This window comes from Palaemon carinicauda, chromosome 45, assembly GCF_036898095.1.
Source record: "Palaemon carinicauda isolate YSFRI2023 chromosome 45, ASM3689809v2, whole genome shotgun sequence".
NCBI lineage: Eukaryota > Metazoa > Arthropoda > Malacostraca > Decapoda > Palaemonidae > Palaemon > Palaemon carinicauda.
Genome location: NC_090769.1, coordinates 21,438,274 through 21,460,723, shown reverse-complemented (window position 1 = coordinate 21,460,723; position 22,450 = coordinate 21,438,274). Strand labels below are relative to the sequence as shown.

General features: G+C 36.5%; 2 protein-coding genes across 2 annotated transcripts in view; one reads left to right on the top strand and one right to left on the bottom strand.

The window, feature by feature from the left end:
* Positions 1-470: 470 nt before the first annotated feature.
* LOC137634936 (mitochondrial import inner membrane translocase subunit Tim9-like) lies at positions 471-7,786 on the top strand. The gene is made up of 3 exons (XM_068367500.1): positions 471-584; positions 3,512-3,717; positions 7,603-7,786. The coding sequence occupies exons 2-3, from the start codon at positions 3,520-3,522 to the stop codon at positions 7,702-7,704; spliced, it is 300 nt and encodes a 99-aa protein (XP_068223601.1). The 5' UTR covers positions 471-584; positions 3,512-3,519; the 3' UTR covers positions 7,705-7,786.
* A 642-nt stretch (positions 7,787-8,428) lies between these two features.
* Positions 8,429-22,450, bottom strand: part of LOC137634935 (NF-X1-type zinc finger protein NFXL1-like) — a 37,689-nt gene continuing 23,667 nt past the window's right edge. The window contains exons 7-16 of the mRNA XM_068367499.1: positions 21,569-21,831; positions 20,190-20,420; positions 19,653-19,784; positions 18,950-19,161; positions 17,980-18,124; positions 17,363-17,452; positions 15,096-15,305; positions 12,827-13,021; positions 11,673-11,852; positions 8,429-8,699 (exon numbers count right to left, since the gene is read on the bottom strand). Coding sequence (XP_068223600.1) covers positions 8,478-8,699; positions 11,673-11,852; positions 12,827-13,021; positions 15,096-15,305; positions 17,363-17,452; positions 17,980-18,124; positions 18,950-19,161; positions 19,653-19,784; positions 20,190-20,420; positions 21,569-21,831 — 1,880 coding nt within the window. The 3' untranslated portion in view covers positions 8,429-8,477. The remainder of the gene's footprint in view (positions 8,700-11,672; positions 11,853-12,826; positions 13,022-15,095; positions 15,306-17,362; positions 17,453-17,979; positions 18,125-18,949; positions 19,162-19,652; positions 19,785-20,189; positions 20,421-21,568; positions 21,832-22,450) is intronic.

The following is a 22,450-nucleotide window of genomic DNA, read 5'->3' as shown; positions in this document are numbered from 1 at the left end:
ATTATTCCAAACCATTTCTAAGATTCTTTTATGGAATCATTATAAAATCAATTGTAGTGCTGGCATTTAAAATTACATAAGAACTTAATAATAATCTTATTTTATATAACACAATCTAATGTAATATTAATTAGAACACGAGACGTAATCTAAATGTTATAATACGAGTCGCCTCATAGAAGCCGAACTCAGAAACTACGGAACTGTTACGTCGTTAATAGTAAACACGGCAGGGTTGCCATTCGTACGATAATTATAGTACGTGTACGATTATTTTGGGTCCGGTACGATGTACGATACATACCTAAGGTATAAACAATGTAGGTGTGTGTGGGTTTAATTAAACAATTATACTAAAATCTTTTGAAATACGTCAATCATGTAACACCCTAATAATTATATTGAAACTGTGTACGATAATTTTGGTTGAAAAACGACAATTTCAAGGCTCATGTACGATAATTCAGTCGAAATCATCTGGCAACCCTGAAACACGCTTCGTGGGTAGCTGACCATCAAGTGTGTCACTTATCTCTACTTTTGATAATATTTATAATATTTAAAGGGAACCGATCTTTTTAAAGGTAACTTACTAAGTTATTTTTCAGTTTATCTATTATACTGAGTGTTGAGGCAGAAATTTACTAAATTCAGTCTCCTTCCAGGTTTAGGGTACATCTCTGCCTACCGGTAGTCTGCCGCTAGTCCATTTGCTTTCATTTTGTGAATTATTTTTATATTATATTTTCTTACTTACCTTAGCAATATTACGATGAATTTATTTCTCACCAAATGCATGCACTACCGGTATAAATTTTCCCCTATGGACATTTTGTTTATTGTATTATTTCGGTTTACCTGCATTTCTGACTTTTTTTTCTCCACCCCTGTCGAAATTATAATTATGGGGAATCCTGGGGGTGTATGTATGATAGCAGCCACCTGTATGTATTATTATGTCTAACTTAGAATACGGCAGTGTAAAGGGGGTCGCAGGGGAGCATCGGCCCCCTCATAAGGTAAGTAGGTTAGGACACGGCTTGTAGGTTAGGGTAGGGGGGGGGAAAGTTTAGGTTAGTTGATGCCCAATTTGGTATTTTACTGAATTACAGAGCAACGTAACCTAGGAAAAGAACTACTTTTTCTTATAGAAAAAATTACGCTCTTCGAAAATGACACTCGTTCCCGTCGCAAATGAATAGTTTAAGCCACACAGGAGGAACTGGCTGCTGATATACAAAGGCTTCAAATCCCATATGAAAACGGGCTTTTGGGTGGGGACACCTGAAAATTTGTGTTAGGCCAGTTTGGTGTTCACTAGTCGAGGACGTTACCACAATGGCCACCACAACCCCTAAGATTGGACTTTGAATGGTCACGCAGATCCTAGCACTGGTATTGGTCAAAATTCTTAAATCAAATTCCGTAGCTTCTGTATATCAGTGGCCAGTTCCTCACACGTTCATGAAAAATGGATATCAACTAACCTAAACTTTCCCCCCCCCCTAACCTAACCTACAACCCGTGTCCTTACCGACTTACCTAACGGGGGGGTTGGGGGTCACTAATGCCCCCTTTGCGTCCCCCCTTACACTGCCGTTCTAAGTTAGATATAATAATACATACAGGTGGCCACTATTATACATACACCCCCAAATTCCTTTCATTATGTATCCAGCTACTCATTTTACTAAGTAATATAGTTTTCTTACTCTTTGTTTTGAATATTCACCCTCTAAAGTATTTTGCATTCAAATATATGCTACTGTATATTTGTTATTTGTATTTTCTACCTCCTCCTCCTCCTCCTCCTGGTGTAATATGGTTTTTCTTATACAGTACAGTAATGTCTTTCTATGATTCGTACAGATTTGGTCTGCGTCTGTCTGATATATTACTACACCATCGGTGTAACGTGAACATAGTTCTGCAAATTTGGTACCCTGTAAAAGTCGCTTTTGAATGGCTGAGACAAGGGACGGGAGTGTTTTAGAGACTGATCATATAATATATACGTATGATCAGCTCCCTAGCCCACTCTCCATCAAGGTAGAATCAGGGAGGGCCAGGTAGTTGCTGCTGGTGAATCAGCAGGTAGGCCTATAGGCTCTCCCAAACCTCCAACCTTTGCTCACAAGGTAAAGGTTTGGAGACGCTATTAGATACTATCGAGCTGGGGCGGGCCCGAACCCTTTCCAGTAGACTACCAATTATATCCTATAATGAACTATAAATGTGAAATTATTTGTCACATAGTTTTTGGTAGGATTATTTCAAATTTTGTTATTTTTTAGCAATATTTTTTTTTCTTAAATCAGTAATACTAGACAAGCTGCAACCTTAATGAAAGAGCAAAATGTCATCAGTTTAATGACCCTAACATGGAAAGCAGTCAAGTGTAGAAATACGGAAGTAAGGATTAAACTGTACAGTATTGTTTAATAGAAAGAGAAAAGATTAATATAGCTTTTAATATATATACAATACTGAAAGATTACTATATGTATAGCATTATCTATAAGTTTCTTGGTTTAGATAAAATGTTACTGAATTGTTATGAAAAAATCTTATGGTATAACACAAATTTGTTTATCGACAAATTTTTGGTGCCTGGGGACAAAGCTTCTAATTATTAAAATTAATATTGTCTTAAGAATTATCAAAATTATAAACCATAGTTCTATCTGCCTCCAACTATCCTTGCATTTGTCTTGTACATACATACATACATACATATACCAAGGCACTTCCCCCAATTTTGGGGGGTAGCCGACATCAACAAAGAAACAAAAATAAAAAGGGGACCTGTACTCTCTACGTTCCTCCCAGCCTAACAAGGGACTCGACCGAGTTCAGCTGGGACTGCTAGGGTGTCACAGCCCACCCTCCCACATTATCCACCACAGATGAAGCTTCATAATGCTGAATCCCCTACTGCTGCTACCTCCGCGGTCATCTAAGGCATCGGAGGCAGCAGCAGGGCCTACCGGAACTGCGTCAGAATCGCTCGCAATTCATTCCTATTTCTAGCACGCTTTCTTGCCTCGCTCACATCTATCCTCCTATCACCCAGAGCTTCCTTCACTCCATCCATCCACCTGAAGGAAATTATAAGGGTACAACCTGGTGAGTTGATGGATTTCCCATCATAGCAGACCAACACATACACACACCTCTTGCTACTGTATTGTCAAGATTCCATAATTGAACCACTTTATGCAATATATGTGTCTTAAGTTAAAAGACTTATGTTTGTATCGTCTATCTAGTTGAAATTCAATTAGATTTTTAAAACTGCCTTCTTTTCTTTATAAGTAAAATTACTGTCTTACAATTAAGCTCACCATTCCTCCCCTCTGATTAGGGCCATACTGAAGCTCATTTGACATTTAAAGAACCGAAATTGAGGAATTATATGCTGGAATCATAGTTAGTATTTATTATAGTGGCTTGTATTAAAAGAAATTATTGTTTCAAGACTGATATCTTGTGTATTTTTCATGCATTGCAGGAAACAACATGGCGGACATAGATATGTCATCAATGAGTGATCAGATTCAAGCAGAAGTTCAGGTGAAGCAGTTTAGGGATTTTCTAGTTCAATATAATAAGTTGAGTGAAAATTGCTTCAATGATTGCGTTTGGGACTTCACATCCAGGAATATTAGAAGTAATGAGGGAGATTGTGTACAAAATTGTGTCGAAAAATATACAAAGGTAAGGCAAATTTATAATTTGAGTATATAAAAAATTTATAACCCCAAATATTTACTGTACTACATTTAGTTCATATTAGATTTTAAACCCATTGCTTACTTCTGCCTTTCTTGTTCACTTTAATTTGGAATAAGGCTCAAATGGAGAATAAGCAAATGAAAGCTGAATGGATAGTTAAGCATAGGTTTAACTGAAGGAATTATTTTACATTAGAATCTACTTCAATGTCCCATCCCATGCTATTGGGGACAGTTTCTATGGTTTGTTAACAAGATTGTGTTGCCTTGGATATGGTATATTCTTACATTTTCTCCATTTTGCATTGACTATTATTATCTATTTAGAAGATTTCAAAGCTAAAAGCCATTTGTTCCAACACGGAGAACTTACCTCGAACTACTTTCTTAGGAGTATCTGGGATTCTCCTCCCAACCGACCAGAAATTTGTGTAGTTTCCCCTATCTCCGTTTTCCCTAGTGGGTCCCTCTGTGGCGGATTAATACGCGCCCTGAGGCGACCCGGGTCAGCGAGAGCGCGTGGCCAGGTCTCGGTCACCAGTAAGTTTCTGCCATATTTTAAGTAGGCTCATACTTTCGGATATTGTAGAAGATGCATATTGTCGTTATGGGACCATGCCAAAGCACCTATTTCAGAATTTGGGGTTATATTTCTTGAGTTCCCTGACTAGTGGTCAACGTAATATCAAGATGTACATCGGTGTGCTTGTGGCTGTGGGCAACAAATACAAAAAATTCCCTAATTAGGATGGGTACTGGTGTTAATTGAACTTTGACTATCTAAGTCAAGTTCTGGTAACTGTATGAACATTGGGATACTGTCATTATTATTATTGTTATTATGATATAGTTTAACCCTTTTACCCCCAGAAAAATTTGGAAATTTCAAACCCTTAACCCCCTGGGGGTTATTTTTTTCCCAGCACATTTTGCTGTATATTTTTTTAAAATTGCTCTAACAGCCTTAATTTTTGTCATAGAGAGGTCAGGTTGGTCTCATTCTCTTGGAAAATGCCTGAATTTTCTTAAAAAAAAAAAAAAAAAAAAAAAAAAAAAAAAAAAAAACTCAAAAATATGAAAAAACAAAATTTATAGAGCATTTTTTTGCAAGGACGTACCGGTACGTCCATGGGGGTAAAGGGATGGGTTTTGTGAAACGTACCAGTACGTCCTTTGGGGTAAAAGGGTTAATAAGACTACTTATGTATGTTATCAGACATAACATGGAAATTCTCAATAGAGTAGCTGTAATTTACCAATACATGGCAGCTTTGCCATAGCACACTGTACAGAATATGAGTGCCTGTAAATCCTGGCACATACCCACCAGGATCTTTTCATGCTTGTGTCATGAATAGAAGTTCTCCGGTTGACTTTGGTTTCCTATATTTTCCCAAGTGTTTTAGAATGCCACACCATATTTTCTGTTTGATGGTTTTACTGCCTCTTCACCAGTCGAGAGGTTTTACCACCTCTGCCATGTTATGGACCAGAGTGACTGTAGAACATTGGGATTCATTTTTAGAGTTTGATATGCTGAATTTGCAACATTTACTTAAATGGTTTCGTCTGTATATCCTTTTTTTTAAACCATTTACGGTATTGTCTCACAGGATGTAGATACAGGAGAGGGGGTTCCCAGCCCCCTCGTCCTGTCCCTTTCAGTCGCCTCTTACGAGACGCAGGGATAACGTTGGCACTATTCTAATTTTTTATGTGCCCCCACGGCCACAGGAACGTAGAGAGTAGAGGTCCCCTTTTTTGTTTTGTTTCATTTGTTGATGTCGGCTACCCCCCAAAATTGGGGGAAGTACCTTGGTATATGTGATTTACGGCATTAGGGTGTTTTGGCTTTTTCCTGCCCAAATGTATGGAAGTATCGTGATTTTATCATAAGTACAGTATCGGTTCTCTCGTAATTGAGAAGGCGAGATACATTTTGCAATGGCCTTTATTTGTTTCAACATCAATATTCTTTTAACCCTTTTACCCCCAGGCTATTTGGAAATTTCCAACCCTTTACCCCCCGGGGTTATTTTTTTTTCAAGCACATTTTGCAGTATATTTTTTTCAAATTGCTCCAACAGCCTTAATTTTTGTCATAGAGAGGTCAGGTTGGTCTCATTCTCTTGGAAAATGCCTGAAGTTTCTCAAGAATTATCAAAAATATGCAAAAAAAAGAAATGTAAATAGCAGTTTTTTTGCAAGAACGTACTGGTACGTCCATGGGGGTAAAGGGATGAGTTCTGTGAAACGTTCCAGTACGTCCTTTGGGGGTGAAAGGGTTAATACTCCAGACAATTCATGTTCACTAACCAGCAACTTTATTGTGTACATGTTAAATACGGAAGTTGGGCAGCTTTCCTTCTTTTCCTTTAGTCTGTAGTTCCATTATCAATGGAGATTCCTTTCCAAGTTCCTCAATGCTCATATGATGGGTTAGGTTATCCTAAAGAACAGTTGATTAGGTTGAAGACATCCATGTTGTATTCTTGAAGGGATTTCTATGGTAATTTTTTTTATGAGAGGTCTTTTTATATATTTTCCCTAACATAATGAAGACTTAAACTCCTATCCAGAAAGTATTCTAGCTGCCTAGGTATATTACTAGTTTAAAAAGAATTGGTAATAACAAAGGGGAATTGGTTAAAACACTGTATTCTTTTGTTACTTCATATAAATTACTAGAGGGTCCTCAATTTACAAACACAAATCTAACTGAAATAATAAATGTCGGGTATTGTTTCAAAAGTTTATAATAAAAGAGTGTAATTAAACAAATATAATTCAATGCAATAAGCAGATTTGAGAATAAAGCCTTCATTAGGATATTGGTAGTTGAATGGCAAGACAGGATTAAAAATTAAACTATTAAGAGATTACTAGATTGCCATATGTGGATGAGATATTGGTAAGGGGTAGAAGGAGATGGTTTGGGCATGTTCTTCGCTCTTCCCAAGAGAGAGAAGCTCACCAAATGTTTAGCTGGGCTCCACAAGCTATTAAAAGAGCGAGCACAGGATTTTAATTCGCATAATTTCCTTGTTGACAGATGTCAGGATGCCTGAAAACCTTAAATCAATCCAATCCTTGTTGACATTTTCTTCCTTCACTAGCATCCCACCTCCATTATAGTGGGAAAGTCAGCAATATGAACATCAGGGAAGGTTTGTAGAAATAAAACGTTATTTTGATAAAATGTCTCTTTTCTATACTCACCTGATGTTCATATATATGCCCACCTTCCTCCCCACTGACTTATTTCAAGTAAAAGTGAATACTGTACTGCATGTATATCACAAATGCTCGTACACTGTAACTGTATTTCTTGTTTTGTATATTTTCGTTATCGCTCTCCCTTCTCACCGATAACTTGTTCATTCCTCTTATTTTCCTACACCATTGTGTTTGAATTTTTGTGCCGTTCTTGACTGGAATGGGTTGTATAAATATTCGAGCTCTAACTGGTTCAATTACATTCACTAGTCTCTCTGTTACAACCTAAGTGCTTGCGGCACAATACTTTAAGACTTCCAAACTTAATGCTGTAATGTGTAATATACATTACTCCTTACCATTAAGCACCATTGTTCCAATACTTTACTAGGGATGTGTATTTTAAAAGGGAGGAAAATAGAAGAATTTTAAATAAATTTTGAGGATAAAGAACAATAAAAACAGGCTTCTTGGGAAGAAGCTATGTGAACATCAGGCGAGTATAGAAATAACAAATTTAATTATTAAAATTCCTTTATTATTAGACAAAACATGAAATATTGTATTTGTCATTGACTGGTGGGCAGCAAATGCATGATACTATGCTTTCATGCAATATATTATTAGTATAATAAGCTTTGTGTTTTTTCAGGTAACACAACGAATATCTGAGAGGTTCCAAGAAATTCAGATGCTTTCCAATGAAAATGCATTAGCCGCATCGCAAAAACTTGGGAAGATGCCTGCAATTTGAATTTTGGTTTTAGGTAAACTTTATAAAATACTTTATAATTTTTATAAGTGTAGAATTTCAGGATGGTATATTTAGCGAGGTTTTATTTAATTGTCACACAATACTCTTTATACATGGCTCGAATGACAAGTAGAATCAAGTCTTAAATTTATAGATTTCATCGTTTTCGTAATACAGTTCTGTGCTTTATTCCCTTCTTTTGTCGTGAGGAATGAAGAAATTAATAAATAAATAATCTGACATGACTACTGTACAATTGAGTATTTCTTACAGAATTTTCTTCCATCATAAGAATCTAAGAAAAAAAATTAATATACTTCTTTGCAGAATTATTTCCTTCCAGCGTAAGAAATCCAGCCAACTGAAATTTATTAAAAAAATTTCTTTAAAATTTTGGTTTTTTCCAACTACTGGTCATCTAATGTAGTGAAATGCCATGGATAAATGGAATAGATTTGTTGTAAAAATCTGAACTTTGTTTTTGTAAATAATGTACATGATTTCTAGTTCTTGTTTTTTAAGAATAAAGTTTTTATGTAATCTCCAATATTGGTTTTAGTAATTATTATGGAATGAATTAGCAGTCCCCAATTCATCAAGTTTAATGATAAAAGTATAGTATTTACCGGTATGTATAAATTCAACTTGTTAAGATATACTCTTACTTAGGAATACAATGTCAAGCAGAAACCCTATATTTTACATTTCCAGGAAAAGGAAACAATTTTTGTACAAACACCATTATTGCAAGAATTTTCAAACTCCAAATTACACTATTCATTCCAATAGAAAATACAATATATTAAAACATTTAAAATCAGTATGAAAATACTAAGTCTAATCCACTTATTGTTAATCCACTGTGATTCCACAACTTCAGCCTCAACCTGTTTTCGGTTCTTCTTTTTGTGTTTTCGTCCCTCGGGAAGCTTTTCTGAGCTTTCTGAGTCTTTCCTCTTTAATTCCTCCTCCTCTTCTCTTCTTTTTTCTTCAGCCTGAAAATATAAATTTATAATGAGGTATTGATACCTATACATGTTCAGTAAGTTGTAGTTGGTCATATATAAAAATTTAAGATTAATTCCTCTTATAATTACTGCACTGTATATCCTCTTTTTATAGAATTGTGAAAATTGGCGTACCTTCAACAAAATGAGCGCACCCACTTTTGTGACAGTTTAAACACCGACTATGTCTGTTATACTTAGTGATGACTGTTTTCATACAAGGATTACCACCCATTGCCTAGAGATATTGCGGTGTTACTTTGAAGGACAGAAAAGCATTGGAATTCATTAATGCACTTACCTCCAAGAAAGATTAAGTAATAGTGACCTTATGTAATACATAATGCCCCCGTCGTTCATAATACTTGAAGCTTACTTTTTGTGCTCGACTAATGCATCATCATCATAAGAGTTATTTTGATGTATAGACTTCCATCATAGAGAATATTTTTCTCCTCGTATTTGTTGATCACGTGTCGCACTGCTGGGTTGTGGAGGTCATTTAGTGCCCAAGTGCAAGTGCGGGTAAATTCCTATGCAACGCTCGCCTAGTAGCGATAGCGAACCTGGACATTTACACTACTGGAGAAGCGTATGCTCCTGTCCACACACACACCCTCGTGTGCTATTGTTCATAATGTTCACAAGAACTTGCCAACCAAACTGCCTGTGTGTGCTAATGCTGCCCCTGACTAAAAGCACTCGCCTGCCCTCTCGCCCTCATCGGGAAAGACAAAAGGGATGGAACACATTAGTTCCCCTAGGTATAAGTACCTACCTGTTTGATAGAACTCTCCTGTTGGTGAGCGATCTTCCATTTGCAATCATGCCAGACCTGACTAAAGTAGCTCCTCAACTTTAGAAAGGCAACCTAAGGTGAACAGTCCACAGGTTCTCCCGGAGTGAACACTTGTGCCCTGCAGCGATCCAGTTCTTCTACCATTCATCCAAGGCTCGCATGAGATCAAATAATACCTCCAGGAGGAGGGGGGCTAACGTGGCATTCTGCTATTTGAAATACTGACCAGGTTCTTTATCAGAACTAGGAAGGTAACCGGTTGACCCTTGGCGACCCACTTTTGGGAGATGAGTCGACATGTTTGGATCCTATTACTCAGGACTCAGATGCTCAAACAGAAGCAGAAAAAAAAACCCTGAATCTAAATCAACCTTCCGCAAGATGCCTGCCATTATCAGGCAAATGAATAGCTTAGGGGAAGCTTCCAGGGCTGCTCCAGTCAAGACCTCCATTAACTAATTATTTTGGGCTATACAAGGCTCAAGAACCTCCTTGGTATTTTCCTGGTCTTAACTAGCTCTTGAGGAAATTGAGAATGGAGATGTACAAGTTTCAAGGAGAATTCTCTCAGAGTAAGCTATTCTAACAAAAATCTACCCTCGGCACTCTCTAGGCAGAAGGGATTCAATACACCCGTGGAATCCAGTCCTTCCCCTCGAACTATTGATGACGCATTTACAACCCTGACTCTAGGGACATCGATGGAAAGACTATGATCTCGTCTTCCAGATGTGCCAGCATGGAAGCTGCTTCCATGGTAAGCGTCCAGGGGACACCTGGCTTTGGTCGAGTGACATGCTTCACTTCTCACAATAATTCAAAGTCTGGGAACAAAAGACTTTTACCAGCCCGGGGTAGCCCAGGCAAAACAAATAGGAAACGCCGTATCTTTTTCAATATCACTAGTCATTCTGAAGGATAGAAAAAGATCTCCATCACCTTAGTTTGGAAGTTTAAGGCCAGGACTTAGAATCCAGGTGGCCATCAGTCCAACCACCCTTCATCTCTTCTCTCTAGAGTTGAGTAGCAGGGACCAGAATAACTTGCCTTCCTGTTTTGGGGGGAGGCACTGCAACTCTTCCTTCTGTACTGGATGAATTAAGGAGAGAGATCTTAAAAACTTTATCTTTCTGGTTTCTTGCTACAATCTCACAAGATAACTAGAGGACCACCCTGGATTCGATAACACGAAGCCAGAATATCAAATCTGCTCGCAGGAAGAACCTATCAAGAGGTGCTTTTCACAAAGACAGTACTGTAATCCAATAGCAACGGACAAACCTTCGGAGGTTACTGGATACCTGTATCCTCGAAACAGTGGTAGGGACTCGACAGATATTGTAGGAAATGCAAAGCTCCCTCAAGGGACAAGAAAACACCTTGTCTAAGTTAGGTGTCGTCAAAATAAGAGGTAAGATCAACTGGCCTTTTACCTCTCTATTCTTCCCCTTCCTTGGTGTGCAGCAGTCAAGCGGTTATTCACTAAACCGAATGATCGATATGGGCAAGCCGCAAGATCGAGCAACTTTTCTTAGCAATGGTAAGCCACATGATCGAGCCACTTTTCTTAGCAATATGATTTAGTTTAGAAGTACCTCTCCCATCCTTCAAAATGAGGGGAGGAAGTATAAATGTAAGCAACCATGTTATCATATGACAATGATGACCAAATATTTAGCATACGTCTACAGATGTAAGATTTTCCTTGAATGTATACCACTTCATTACAGTAACTTAGCCTTACGCCAGCCTTATCTTCACATCCAAGTTATTAGACAACTGCCAGGAGTTGCCACTTTTGCTCTTATGCAGGACCAAGGTGCTTAGACATTCCCGGAAAAGTAAACTAGCCAGTTAGTTATAGGAACTTCTTCCCTCTGAAGAATAAGTCTTCTATTAAAAGACAAAAGTTTGTATCTGTGTAAGAACAAATGACACAATTTTAAACTAATTTCTAATTTTCCTAATTATACAAACCTGAGGGGTGTGGCTTTCCCACCACCAGCCAGTAACTACCAGAGCATTGTTATACATTTTAACAACTGAGTTCCAGTTAAGAAAAATAGAAATTTCCTTTCAAAATTTGTGAATCTGTTTTCAAGTACTGTACAGTCCAAATTTTTCACTATAAAGCACTATCTAATACAAACTGAATACTTTACCTTTTCCTTGCAAATGTCATCGCATTCTAATTTAACTTGACCTGACATCACCAAGTGACACACAGCCTCTTTCTTCATCCGTTTGCAAGGACATCGTATGGTGATTCGTTTACGACAACTTGCTGGGTCGCTGCATGGGCCACTGTGACATTCTTTCATGCACCTGTGACCACATGATATCTGAAATGACATTTCATTCATTAAGAATTAGATTACTCCACATCTTGAGTGAGAATTACTAGTGTATTATAATTTCAGTAGAGCACATTCACAAGTCTATTTAACCCTTTTACCCCCAAAAGGATGTACTGGTACGTTTCACAAAAGCCATCCCTTTACTCCCATGGACGTACCAGTACGTCCTTGCAAAAAAATGCTATAAGAATTTTTTTTTCATATTTCTTATAATTTTTTTAGAAAATTCAGGCATTTTCCAAGAGAATGAGACCAACCTGACCTCTCTCTGACAAAAATTAAGGCTGTTAGAGCAATTTGAAAAAAATATACTGCAAAATGTGCAGGGAAAAAAATAACCCCCTGGGGGTTAAGGGTTGGAAATTTCCAAAAAGTCTGGGGGTAAAAGGATTAATATGCCAAGAATATTTCACCTCATTTACTGTAATCAAAAATTCTTGAACCCAAAACTATACCACATGAAGTTATTGGAGGAAATACCAATGCTATCTAAAAAAAAAAAAAAAAAAAAAAAAAAAAAAAAAAAAAAAAAACATTTCTATTTAACCCTTATACCCCCAAAGGACGTACTGGTACGTTTCACAAAACCCATCCCTTTACCCCCATGGACGTACCAGTACGTCCTGGCAAAAAACTGCTGTTCATATTATTTATTTTTTTTTTGCATATTTTTGATAATTTTATGAGAAACTTCAGGCATTTCCCAAGAGAATGAGACCAACCTGACCTCTCTATGATGAAAATTGAGGCTGTTAGAGCAATTTAAATAAATTATATTGCAAAATGTGCTTGAAAAAAAAAATAACCCCTGGGGGTAAAGGGTTGGAAAGTTCCAAATTTAAATAAATTAGATTGCAAAATGTGCTTGAAAAAAAAAATAACCCCTGGGGGTAAAGGGTTGGAAAGTTCCAAATAGCCTGGGGATAAAAGGGTTGAAGAATTTTAAATGTAAAACTTACTGATTTATTGCAGTGATTTCTACAGCTGCACAATGTCTCCTTGTCATCTTCAACAGCAGTATTTAGAGTGTGACACTCAACATACAGATTATTGAGTCCACAGTGACATTTCAGTTTGACCAGCTGTTTGCAGAAAGAACATTTCCCAGGATGACAGGGGATTCCACACACGTGACTACAACCCTTTGGGCGAGGCTGTAAAAAAAAGAAAGTTATATATGCAATGCATTTGAACAAATATAGTGGATAGATAGGAATTTTGGAAATATGCACTGTATTAATTTAAGTTATAATGATGTACTTTACGTACGCCATTTCTATTCCCTTCAGCGCCATATGACATAACTTACAGCCCTTAATTAATATTTACATATGAAAATTTTATAAAATATATAACATTATATATCAATGGTAGGGAAATTTAGTTAACCATACAGTAATATATATTGTAAATTCTTATCTCGTAAGATATTTGTGCTACAATGATGCGAGTAAAATGTCCAAAAAGATAAGGGTCTGAGCTTCAGTGCCAAACCATTTAGGAGGTGTTATGGCTTGTTAACAATTTCTTTATTATCAATTATGAAAGTTTACTTCTTTCCATGAAGAAGCGTGTTCACTTGATGTTATTAACCCTTTTACCCCTTACTGGTATGTTTCACAAAACTCATCCCTTTACACCATTGGATGTACCGGTACGTCCTAGCAAAAAACTATTTAAAATTATTTTTGCATATTTTTGATAATTTTTTGAGAAACTTCAGGCATTTTCCAAGAGAATGAGACCAACCTGCCCTCTCTATGACAAAAATTAAGGCTGTTAGAGCAATTTGAAAAAAATACACGGCAAAATGTGCTTGAAAAAAATAACCCCTGGGGGTTAAGGGTTGGAAATTTCCAAATAGCCTGGGGGTAAAATGGTTAAACTATAAAGTAGTTGTCAGTAAATCAAATAAACCATGGTATTTACGAATCTTAACTGGCCTGCGTACGCTACTAGAATACCACCTTAATATTGGTTGACTGATGCTACCCAACAAAATAGAAACCATAATCGTTATTTTCCTGTTGGAGGCTGAAATATATCCACCTGTCTTTTGGCAAATACAATACTTGGAAATGTACTGTAGTTCATTCAAAAGCAGGATTTTCCAAGACTTTTGTAATACCTTTTTTTTTCTTAGTACAGTATGCATTGGTAATGGTACTGTATTTGAAGCTTTACATTTGTGTCTAATGATACACGTTTCTTGTGATTCACGAAAGTTTAATGCCATTAAATGGCAATAAAAATTATAAATTTATTTCTATACTCACCTGATTTTCATATTGCTTTTTTCCCAGATGCTCAGTTAATTGACATTTATCCTTAAAATAAAAAAAATAAATTCCCCTTTTGTTTCTTATCAATGGACACATGCCTCTAGTTCTAATGTGACAGTAGCATTAGGTACTCTGTTATTTCAGTTTTGAAATCAAACTATTCACTATCCTCTTGACATCCTAACTCAGTTGGGAGGAGAGTGGACAAGTATATGAGCTTAGGTACCATGACCTTCCACTGCCTTGGATTAGAGTTCTCTTGCTTGAGGGTACACTCTGGCACGCTGTTCTATCTCATTTCTCTCCCCTATTTTTTTTAGATTTTATAGTTTATGTATGAAAGATCATAATTCAATGTTGTTACTCTTCTTAGTATATTTTATTTTGAGTGTTTAATACTTGTAGTTTTTATTTCATTGTTTCCTTTTAAGTTACGGCTGAATGTTGATAAACTGGGCTTTTAGAGAAGCAATATGAACATCCGGGGAGATATAAAGAAATAATTATACTCACAAAGCACTACATGATTGAAATTATATACCAAAACTGTTATCTTAGTTTACCAAGGCAATAGGAATATGGCAATGTTTTGACGTGTGAATTTGTGTTTACACGAGCATTTGACATACATGGCCTTTATTAGTCATATATTTCTTTTTATGATCCAATAATTAATTGTCAGAAAGCAATTGCATTGGTTGAACTATGATTTCTACCTGTATATAATCATGCAGATTTCAAAGAAAATGAATTACTCTCATTACTGAAATCGTCAATATTTCAGGAAACTTCTTCGTAGATTTCCATAAAAATTGATATAACATAAATAAGAAAAACAAAACTACTGTGCAAAATTATCTTCATTATTCCTCATAACCATATAAACCAAAGGAATAAAGCTAAAGTTTCTTGTATATTACCCCAGACACCAAGAATATCAACTTACTTTGGAACAGAGTTTATCACACGGTGCACAGTTCTTCCCAGCGTCCTTTACATTAACTGCTCCTTCAACAACATGACATTCACGAGCGCACGTATGATTGGTGCAAGCTAATGCTCGTCCACACTTCCGGCCACAAGAATGGGGGCGGATGTCACAGCAACGCCAATCTACTGTCTCGTGATTACCAAAACAAGTTGTTGGTACTGGAACCTAAAATCAAGAATTTTGAGATATTTATTTACTTGTCTGTTCAACCAAAAAACATCAAATGAATGTGAAAAAAGTCCAACAAAAACAATCACTTTGCATCTACAATAAAACCTCCCTACTTACCCGTAAGGAAACTGCTATAAAAAATACCTGAACATGAGCTGATTGACTACAGAAACCCAAAGGATGTTCAATACAGCATAATTTTGTTTACCAATGTATTTATCCATAAATAGGGGATCTTGACTTCTGGAAAAGTCGACAGGATATAAGTGACTGCCACCCCTATGTTGAATATGTGTAAACCCTTTAAGAAGAAAATTGTAAAGGCATCAGTTTCATATGCTTACAATAGTGGAAGAGAAAAAGAGGGCTTTTGAAGAATGGCTGCAGAGTAATAGTATAGAGAAGTATGAAATATATAGAGAGAAAAATGTGGAAGTAAAGCGCAAGGTACGTGAGGCAAAGAGGGCAGCTGACCTGAGGTGGGGTCAGGGATTGGTCATTCATATGAAGAGAATAAGAAGTAGTTTTGGAAAGAAGTGAAGAGAGTAAGGAAGGCTGACTCAAGAATTGAAGAGACAGTGAAAGATGGAAATAGAAGGTTGTTAAAAGGAGAGGAGGCAAGGAAAAGATGGCCGGAATATTTTGAAAGTTTACTGAACGTTGAGGATAATAGGGAGGCAGATATAATTGCTGTTGCAGGTGTTGAGGTGCCATTGATGGGAGATGAGAATGAGAGAGATTACAAGAGAGGAAGTGAGGAGGGCACTAGATGAAACGTGAGTAGGAAAAGCATCTGGTATGGATGGTGTGAGAGCTGAGATGTTGAAGGAAGGGGGTGTGACTGTACTTGAATGGATGGTGAGATTGTTTAATATGTGTTTTGTGTTGTTAATGGTAACAATAGATTGGGTTTGTGCTTGTATTGTACCACTATACAAGGGTCAGGGAGATGTGCATGAGTGTTGTAATTCAAGGGGTATTAGTTTGTTGAGTGTAGTTGGAAAAGTGTATGGTAGAGTACTGATTAATAGGATTAAGGATAAAACAGAGAATCCAATCTTATGAAGCTTTATCTGTGGTGGATAATGTGGGAGGGTGGGCTGTGCCACCCGAGCAGTACCAGCCAAACTCGGTTGAGTCCCTTGTCAGGGTGGGAGGAACATAGAGAGGAGACGTCCCCTTTTTTGTTTCATTTGTTTGATGTCGGATACCCCTCAAAATTGGGGGAAATGCCTTGGTATATGTATGTATGTATGTGACCAATGTATTTATCCATAAATAGGGGGCTCTGACATCTGAGAAAGTCGTCAGGATAAAAGTGATGTTGAATATGTATGAACCCTTTAAGAAGAAAATTGTAAAGGCATCAGTTTAATGTACTTACAATAACTTATTGGCATCATGTCAACCCTCTTTAGAAATTCTGTGCAATTCACCTCAATCTTGCATCGAGAAAATTGACACAAATGCATTTGGTGCAATGCCTGCACAAATATGTGAAAAATCAGCTAAAAATTATAACCCCTCTATTATTATATTCAGCAACACAATTTCAGTAAAAAAAAAATTCTCAGGCAGCAATCTCATTTCTCAATCAATTATTAACAGCATGGCAAAAATACTATAAGCTTAGAATTCAAGTATCAACTGCTGAGCACGGGGATTAGAATTACCTTGAATAAATGTCTATTAAGGACAGTCTCTTACCAATAATCCAATAATAGATTAAAATACTATTGGGACAGCTCACTATTTGCTAGTGGAGCCTAAATTTAGGGTTTTATTATTAGGTGAAAGCTAAAACGCAATTTAACTGTCACCAAATGGCCCCTACCAAACACCTTCAGTACAAGTAATATGTACTGCATAAAAGACACTTACAGCATTAACCTAAAACAGCACCTCTTCAAAGTGAATCTTCACTTCACATGGTATCCATAGGCTTATAAAAATTCATTAGCCTTTTTTTTTTTTTTAGACAAATTTTAATTTGAAATGTATGACCCAATGTAAAAATAGCACGCTGGAAACGAATCAACAAAACTACTAACCTTACATGGAGGACAGGGCTTCTTTTGAATTTCAATGCGTGGCCCTTCTACGGGTTCCCAAGGACCAGCACGTTTTTTGTGACTTACAATCTGAAATACAAAGCAAATAGAATTTATTACAGAACGACAAACTTCTAATCTTATGCTCTGGAGATAGCTGGACTGGTCGTTGACCGTTAACAAGGTAGATAAGACGCAAGAGGTTAAATATGTAGTGAGGTATTGCCCATTCATGTGTCTACTGGAGGAAGCCCAGGGTAGTTAAAAGCAGGATTATGGAAAAAAGACCTCAGGTAGCTATTATGTCTTTAGTTAAAGTAAATAAGACATCTCGATGTCTATAATACAGTAATATCAATAATATTGTTAGTCTAAAAGTATTCAATTCTGCAAAAATGTTTCTGTTCAAATGTGTGTGCTACCAATACTATATAATAAGAATTATAATAAATAAAAAACCCAGGATCCTAGACAATTGACTGTTCTTCAAGAACATAATGACTTACCAAGAACCTTAAAGCTTCCCTCAAATAACTTGAAATGCCTAAAACTTCCTCCAAAACACGAAAAGCTTAAAATCTCAATGTAAATGACAATGTAGAAGATACGTAACTTACCTTGACAGGTACAGCATCATGACATGGTGCAGGGCAAATGTGACCACAATTCAAATTAAGGCTACATATCATTCGACACTGGGGGCATTCTCCGCTGTGACATTTATGTTTTGCTCGTGCTGGATGATGACAAGCTGGTGGTTTCCTGTGTTGAGTAAATATGGATTGATTAGAGTTGAAACTGCAAGAGTAACTCCCTCCTATGTGTGCTGGTCTTAATAATAATCAGTCTTTATTCATATATTTAGGCTTTTTAAAATTACTGCTGTACCTGTGGAAGTAGTAGGACAATGACTGCAGAAACTCACAGATTACCTACATATTTGATTGCTGAATTAATTTTACTATAATGTCCCACTTTTAATGTTACAACAGGTTCCTTTTCAGTTCTTTGTGTATATATCTCTACAACAAGTTTCTTGGTTCCAATATTCTCAGTAATATTTTCCTTAAAGTAAGCCTCTTTCTATAAATCAGAATTAAATAATGGAATAATGAATATTATTTACAATTGTAACCTTTATATAAATCTTGCAGAAATGATATCTTGTTTAACATATGCACAAAATTATTATAAAAGTCTGATTGAGTAAAGACTTCCTTCCATAACTATCCTATCCTGCTTTTTATAAGCAAACATATTACTCTACATAAATAAGGAAATGGAGAAGAGTGCCAAGGCTTGTAATTTTGAGATGAAACTGGAACATTATCAGTCATAACTTCTTTTCAGTAAAAATACATACATACATATACCAAGGCACTTCCCCCAATTTTGGGGGGTAGCCAACATCAACAAATGAAACAAAAACAAAAAGGGGGACCTCTACTCTCTACGTTCCTCCCAGCCTAACAAGGGACTCAACCGAGTTCAGCTGGTACTGCTAGGGTGCCACAGCCCACCCTCCCCCGTAAAAATAGCCTTGCATTTAAGAATCGATAAGCTTAAGACTGGCAAATGGTTACAAACCTGCATAGTTTTGTGCATTTTGGGGGTAAAGTATCCTTTTCTCTCCCACAAGGGACAGTAATATTTGTAGCTTTGCAGCTGCAACTTATGGTATGGGTTAGAGAGCAGGGGTAACAAGGTCCAGGGTGGCATCGACTCTTGCATTTATGATTTCGACAACTTAAAGTTCGTCCACACACGTGGTCACACGGAGGGCAGTTGCCTTCGCAGCACTGAAAATAAAGTCATTCACAATGCAAAATAAAGTCATTCACAATGCATTAACAGTTAAAACCAATATGGTACGTCTGTTAAAAAATGCTACATTAGAAGACAATTTCTAAAACAAAGTAAAAACCAAAATATACAGTGAAAAGTCACTGCATAAAAGAACTAGTTCTTAACCATAGGTCCTTGAAAGTTTAGGGATCAAGAAAGGTTAGAGTGAATTAACACTAAAATTCCTGGTCTTTCATGAGATAAAACATTAAAAATGCTAAAAATCTCAAAAACAAATTTCCCCAGTACTGATTTCTTAATACGATGACACATTAGTAATAACCGAGTGCTAGACACAGCACTTTTTCTCATTTATAAACTTTGAACACATCGCTTTCTCATTAATAAATTACACGTAAGTCAAAAAATACTCTGTATAATTGAACTATTATTAACAAAAAAAATTAATTTATAAAATAAATACTTCTAAATTCATATACTGTACCTTCCTATTACAATTATGACGTCTGCAATCCTTGATATTCTTACACTTGATTTCACAAGTAAATTCTTTACTACAGGCCATCTCCTTTTCTCTGGCACCACATCGACATTTCTTTACACAAAACTGAAGACACTATAAAAAAATATAAGTTTCATATATTAAGTGTATTTTGGAATACATTGAAATTAAAATAATTTTAATAGATAGAGGATGGATTAAATTCTAGTACTATCCTAAAAGACTATTCAGCAGTGTGATGAAAGAAAATAATGGCAAATGAAAAAGTGGTTGATTAAGATCTAAGGTAGTGCACAAGAGTGACCTCCATCATCCTCTTTCTTCTTTGAATGAATAATGTATAACATGAATCCCAGGTAGTTTCATTGAAATAATAAAATTCCCTTGTAAATAATAATACCAAATGTATAAGTATCGCAGCACAGTTATGCAGATGTGTAAATTATGTGTAAAAAGATTGCTTATTACCCATACCCAAATACAATAAAAATAAACATTACTTGAAACGTCACTACTTACTGCGGCACAGCTTCCCTTGTGGCAACGGTCTGCACAGTAGTGCATGCCACAAGCCAGCTGTTTTCCACATGTATCTCCACAACCGGGAATCTTCTCGGTACATGGTAATATATGTGATGTTTTGCCACACGGACACGTGCGAGGCCCGCTAGAAGGACATTTGCCGCATTCCCCACCGTGACAAACCTTCTTGCACTCGTGATGGCCGCAAGTATAAACCTTATTGCAAACCTAAGGCAAAGAAAATCAATAATATCATGTTATCTCAGGAGTGATGTATATCACAAAGATATTTTCTACAATCATCTCTCGGTTTTATGTCTATGGAAAATGAGCTCTACATAAACACATATGAAGTAAGAAAAAAATTGTAAATGCTTAAGAAACCCTAAAAATGTGAATTTTTTTTGCAAAAACTAACATGCAGACCTAAAGTAAAGAACAAGGGCTTTAGGAGCAAAGTACATAATTATGGGTAGGGATTTTATTTTGTAAGAAAGTCCTCAACTTAGAAACTTAATAGGTTCCAGGAAGTTCTTTGCAAGTCTAGTTTTGTTACATTTTGGCCCAGGGTACAGGCGGGTTAACACGATAGAACGGTTTTTCGAACGCGGTTTGACAGGCAAGTGTTTGAAGGGATGTTCGAACGTGTGAACGGGGTATTCAGTTGTCGAACACGCTCGTCGAAAGAAAGTCTGTTTTCGCCTGACTTTTGTGGGCGGGGCTTCACTGTCCACAAACCTTTTGCAATAGTGGCTGACTTCACCTCCTCGAACCGTTTGACAGGCAGGTTCGTCATCCAGGTTCGACGAACCGTTCGATCGTGTATACCCCGCTTAAGCCTAATCTGAATTCCATGGCAACGATTTCCAGCCACAAAAGTTAATAAATTGTAGGGTTTCATATGAAATAAATATCTGATTAATACTAATGTCATTATGCTTAAGTATTAAATGATATAATGTTATTATATAACAATATTTCTTTATCTTATCTTTGTTATTTTCTGTTGGATTTGTGTTTATATCTCCCATTTTTTTCAAGTCAAATGTTTGTACGTTTGGGCCCTTTTACTGTAATTTTCATTTAGATGCATTTTCTTTTTACTTCCTGGATAACGTTATGAACCAAAGATTTTACTTACTTTCATAAGTTTATTCATCAAAATTATAGAGAGATGATCTTTAAATAATACCATGAAACCACAGTCTGAGAATTAATCTAATCAGTGGTATGCTAATTTGATGGCTAACTATAAAATCCATACCTGAACACCAACCTATGCTAACTATAAAATCTATACCTGAACACCAACCTATGCTAACTATAAAATCTATACCTGAACACCAGCCTATGTTCTCTGAACTGTATGACCTTACCTTTTCACACTTCCAAGAGGGATCTGCACATAACCTCATAGTTTTTTTATTGCCACACAAACATGGCTGAAGGCTTTGTCTTGGGCAGGGTTTACACTCGTCTGCATGACACGGCTCTTCGCAGGTATGCTGACCGCAGCTTAATGTACGGCCACACGCTTTTCCGCATGACCAGGCTTTGGCCGAACACCTGCGTGTTTGAGGTGGTTGACGACCACAGTAGCATTTGTTTTTCACCATTGAAGGGCAAGGCGGGCATGGACCTTAAAAGAAAATCTTTATTAGAATATTATGGGCATAAATTTAGGTCATAGGGCCTAGCACTAATGTTGGGTAGGCCATTCAATGACACGATTACCATTAACCCTTTTACCCCCAGGCTATTTGGAAATTTCCAAGGGTTATTTTTTATTCAAGCACATTTTGCAGTACAGTATATATTTTTCAAATTGCTCTAACAGCCTTAATTTTTGTCATAGAGAGGTCAGGTTGGTCTCATTCTCTTGGAAAATGCCTGAATTTTCTCAAAAAATTATCAAAAAAATAAAAAAAAATTGTAAATAGCATTTTTTGCAGGGGCGTACCGATACGTCCATGGGGGTAAAGGGATGTGTTTTGTGAAACGCACCAGTACGTCCTTTGGGGGTAAAAGGGTTAAGTAATTATGAAAATGTAAAGATTGTTGGAAATTGCAAAATTACAAAATTGGTTACTGTAACTTCCTGAAAATAATAACAGTAATCACAACATTTGTAGTACTGTATCTAAAGAATAGAAAATGACCTGTATCTTCGTGACAAAATCATAGACAGTCCTTACTGAAAATGAAGGATGTTAGCCAATATGAGACAACTTTTATTTAACAGCATTGTAGATGAAGAT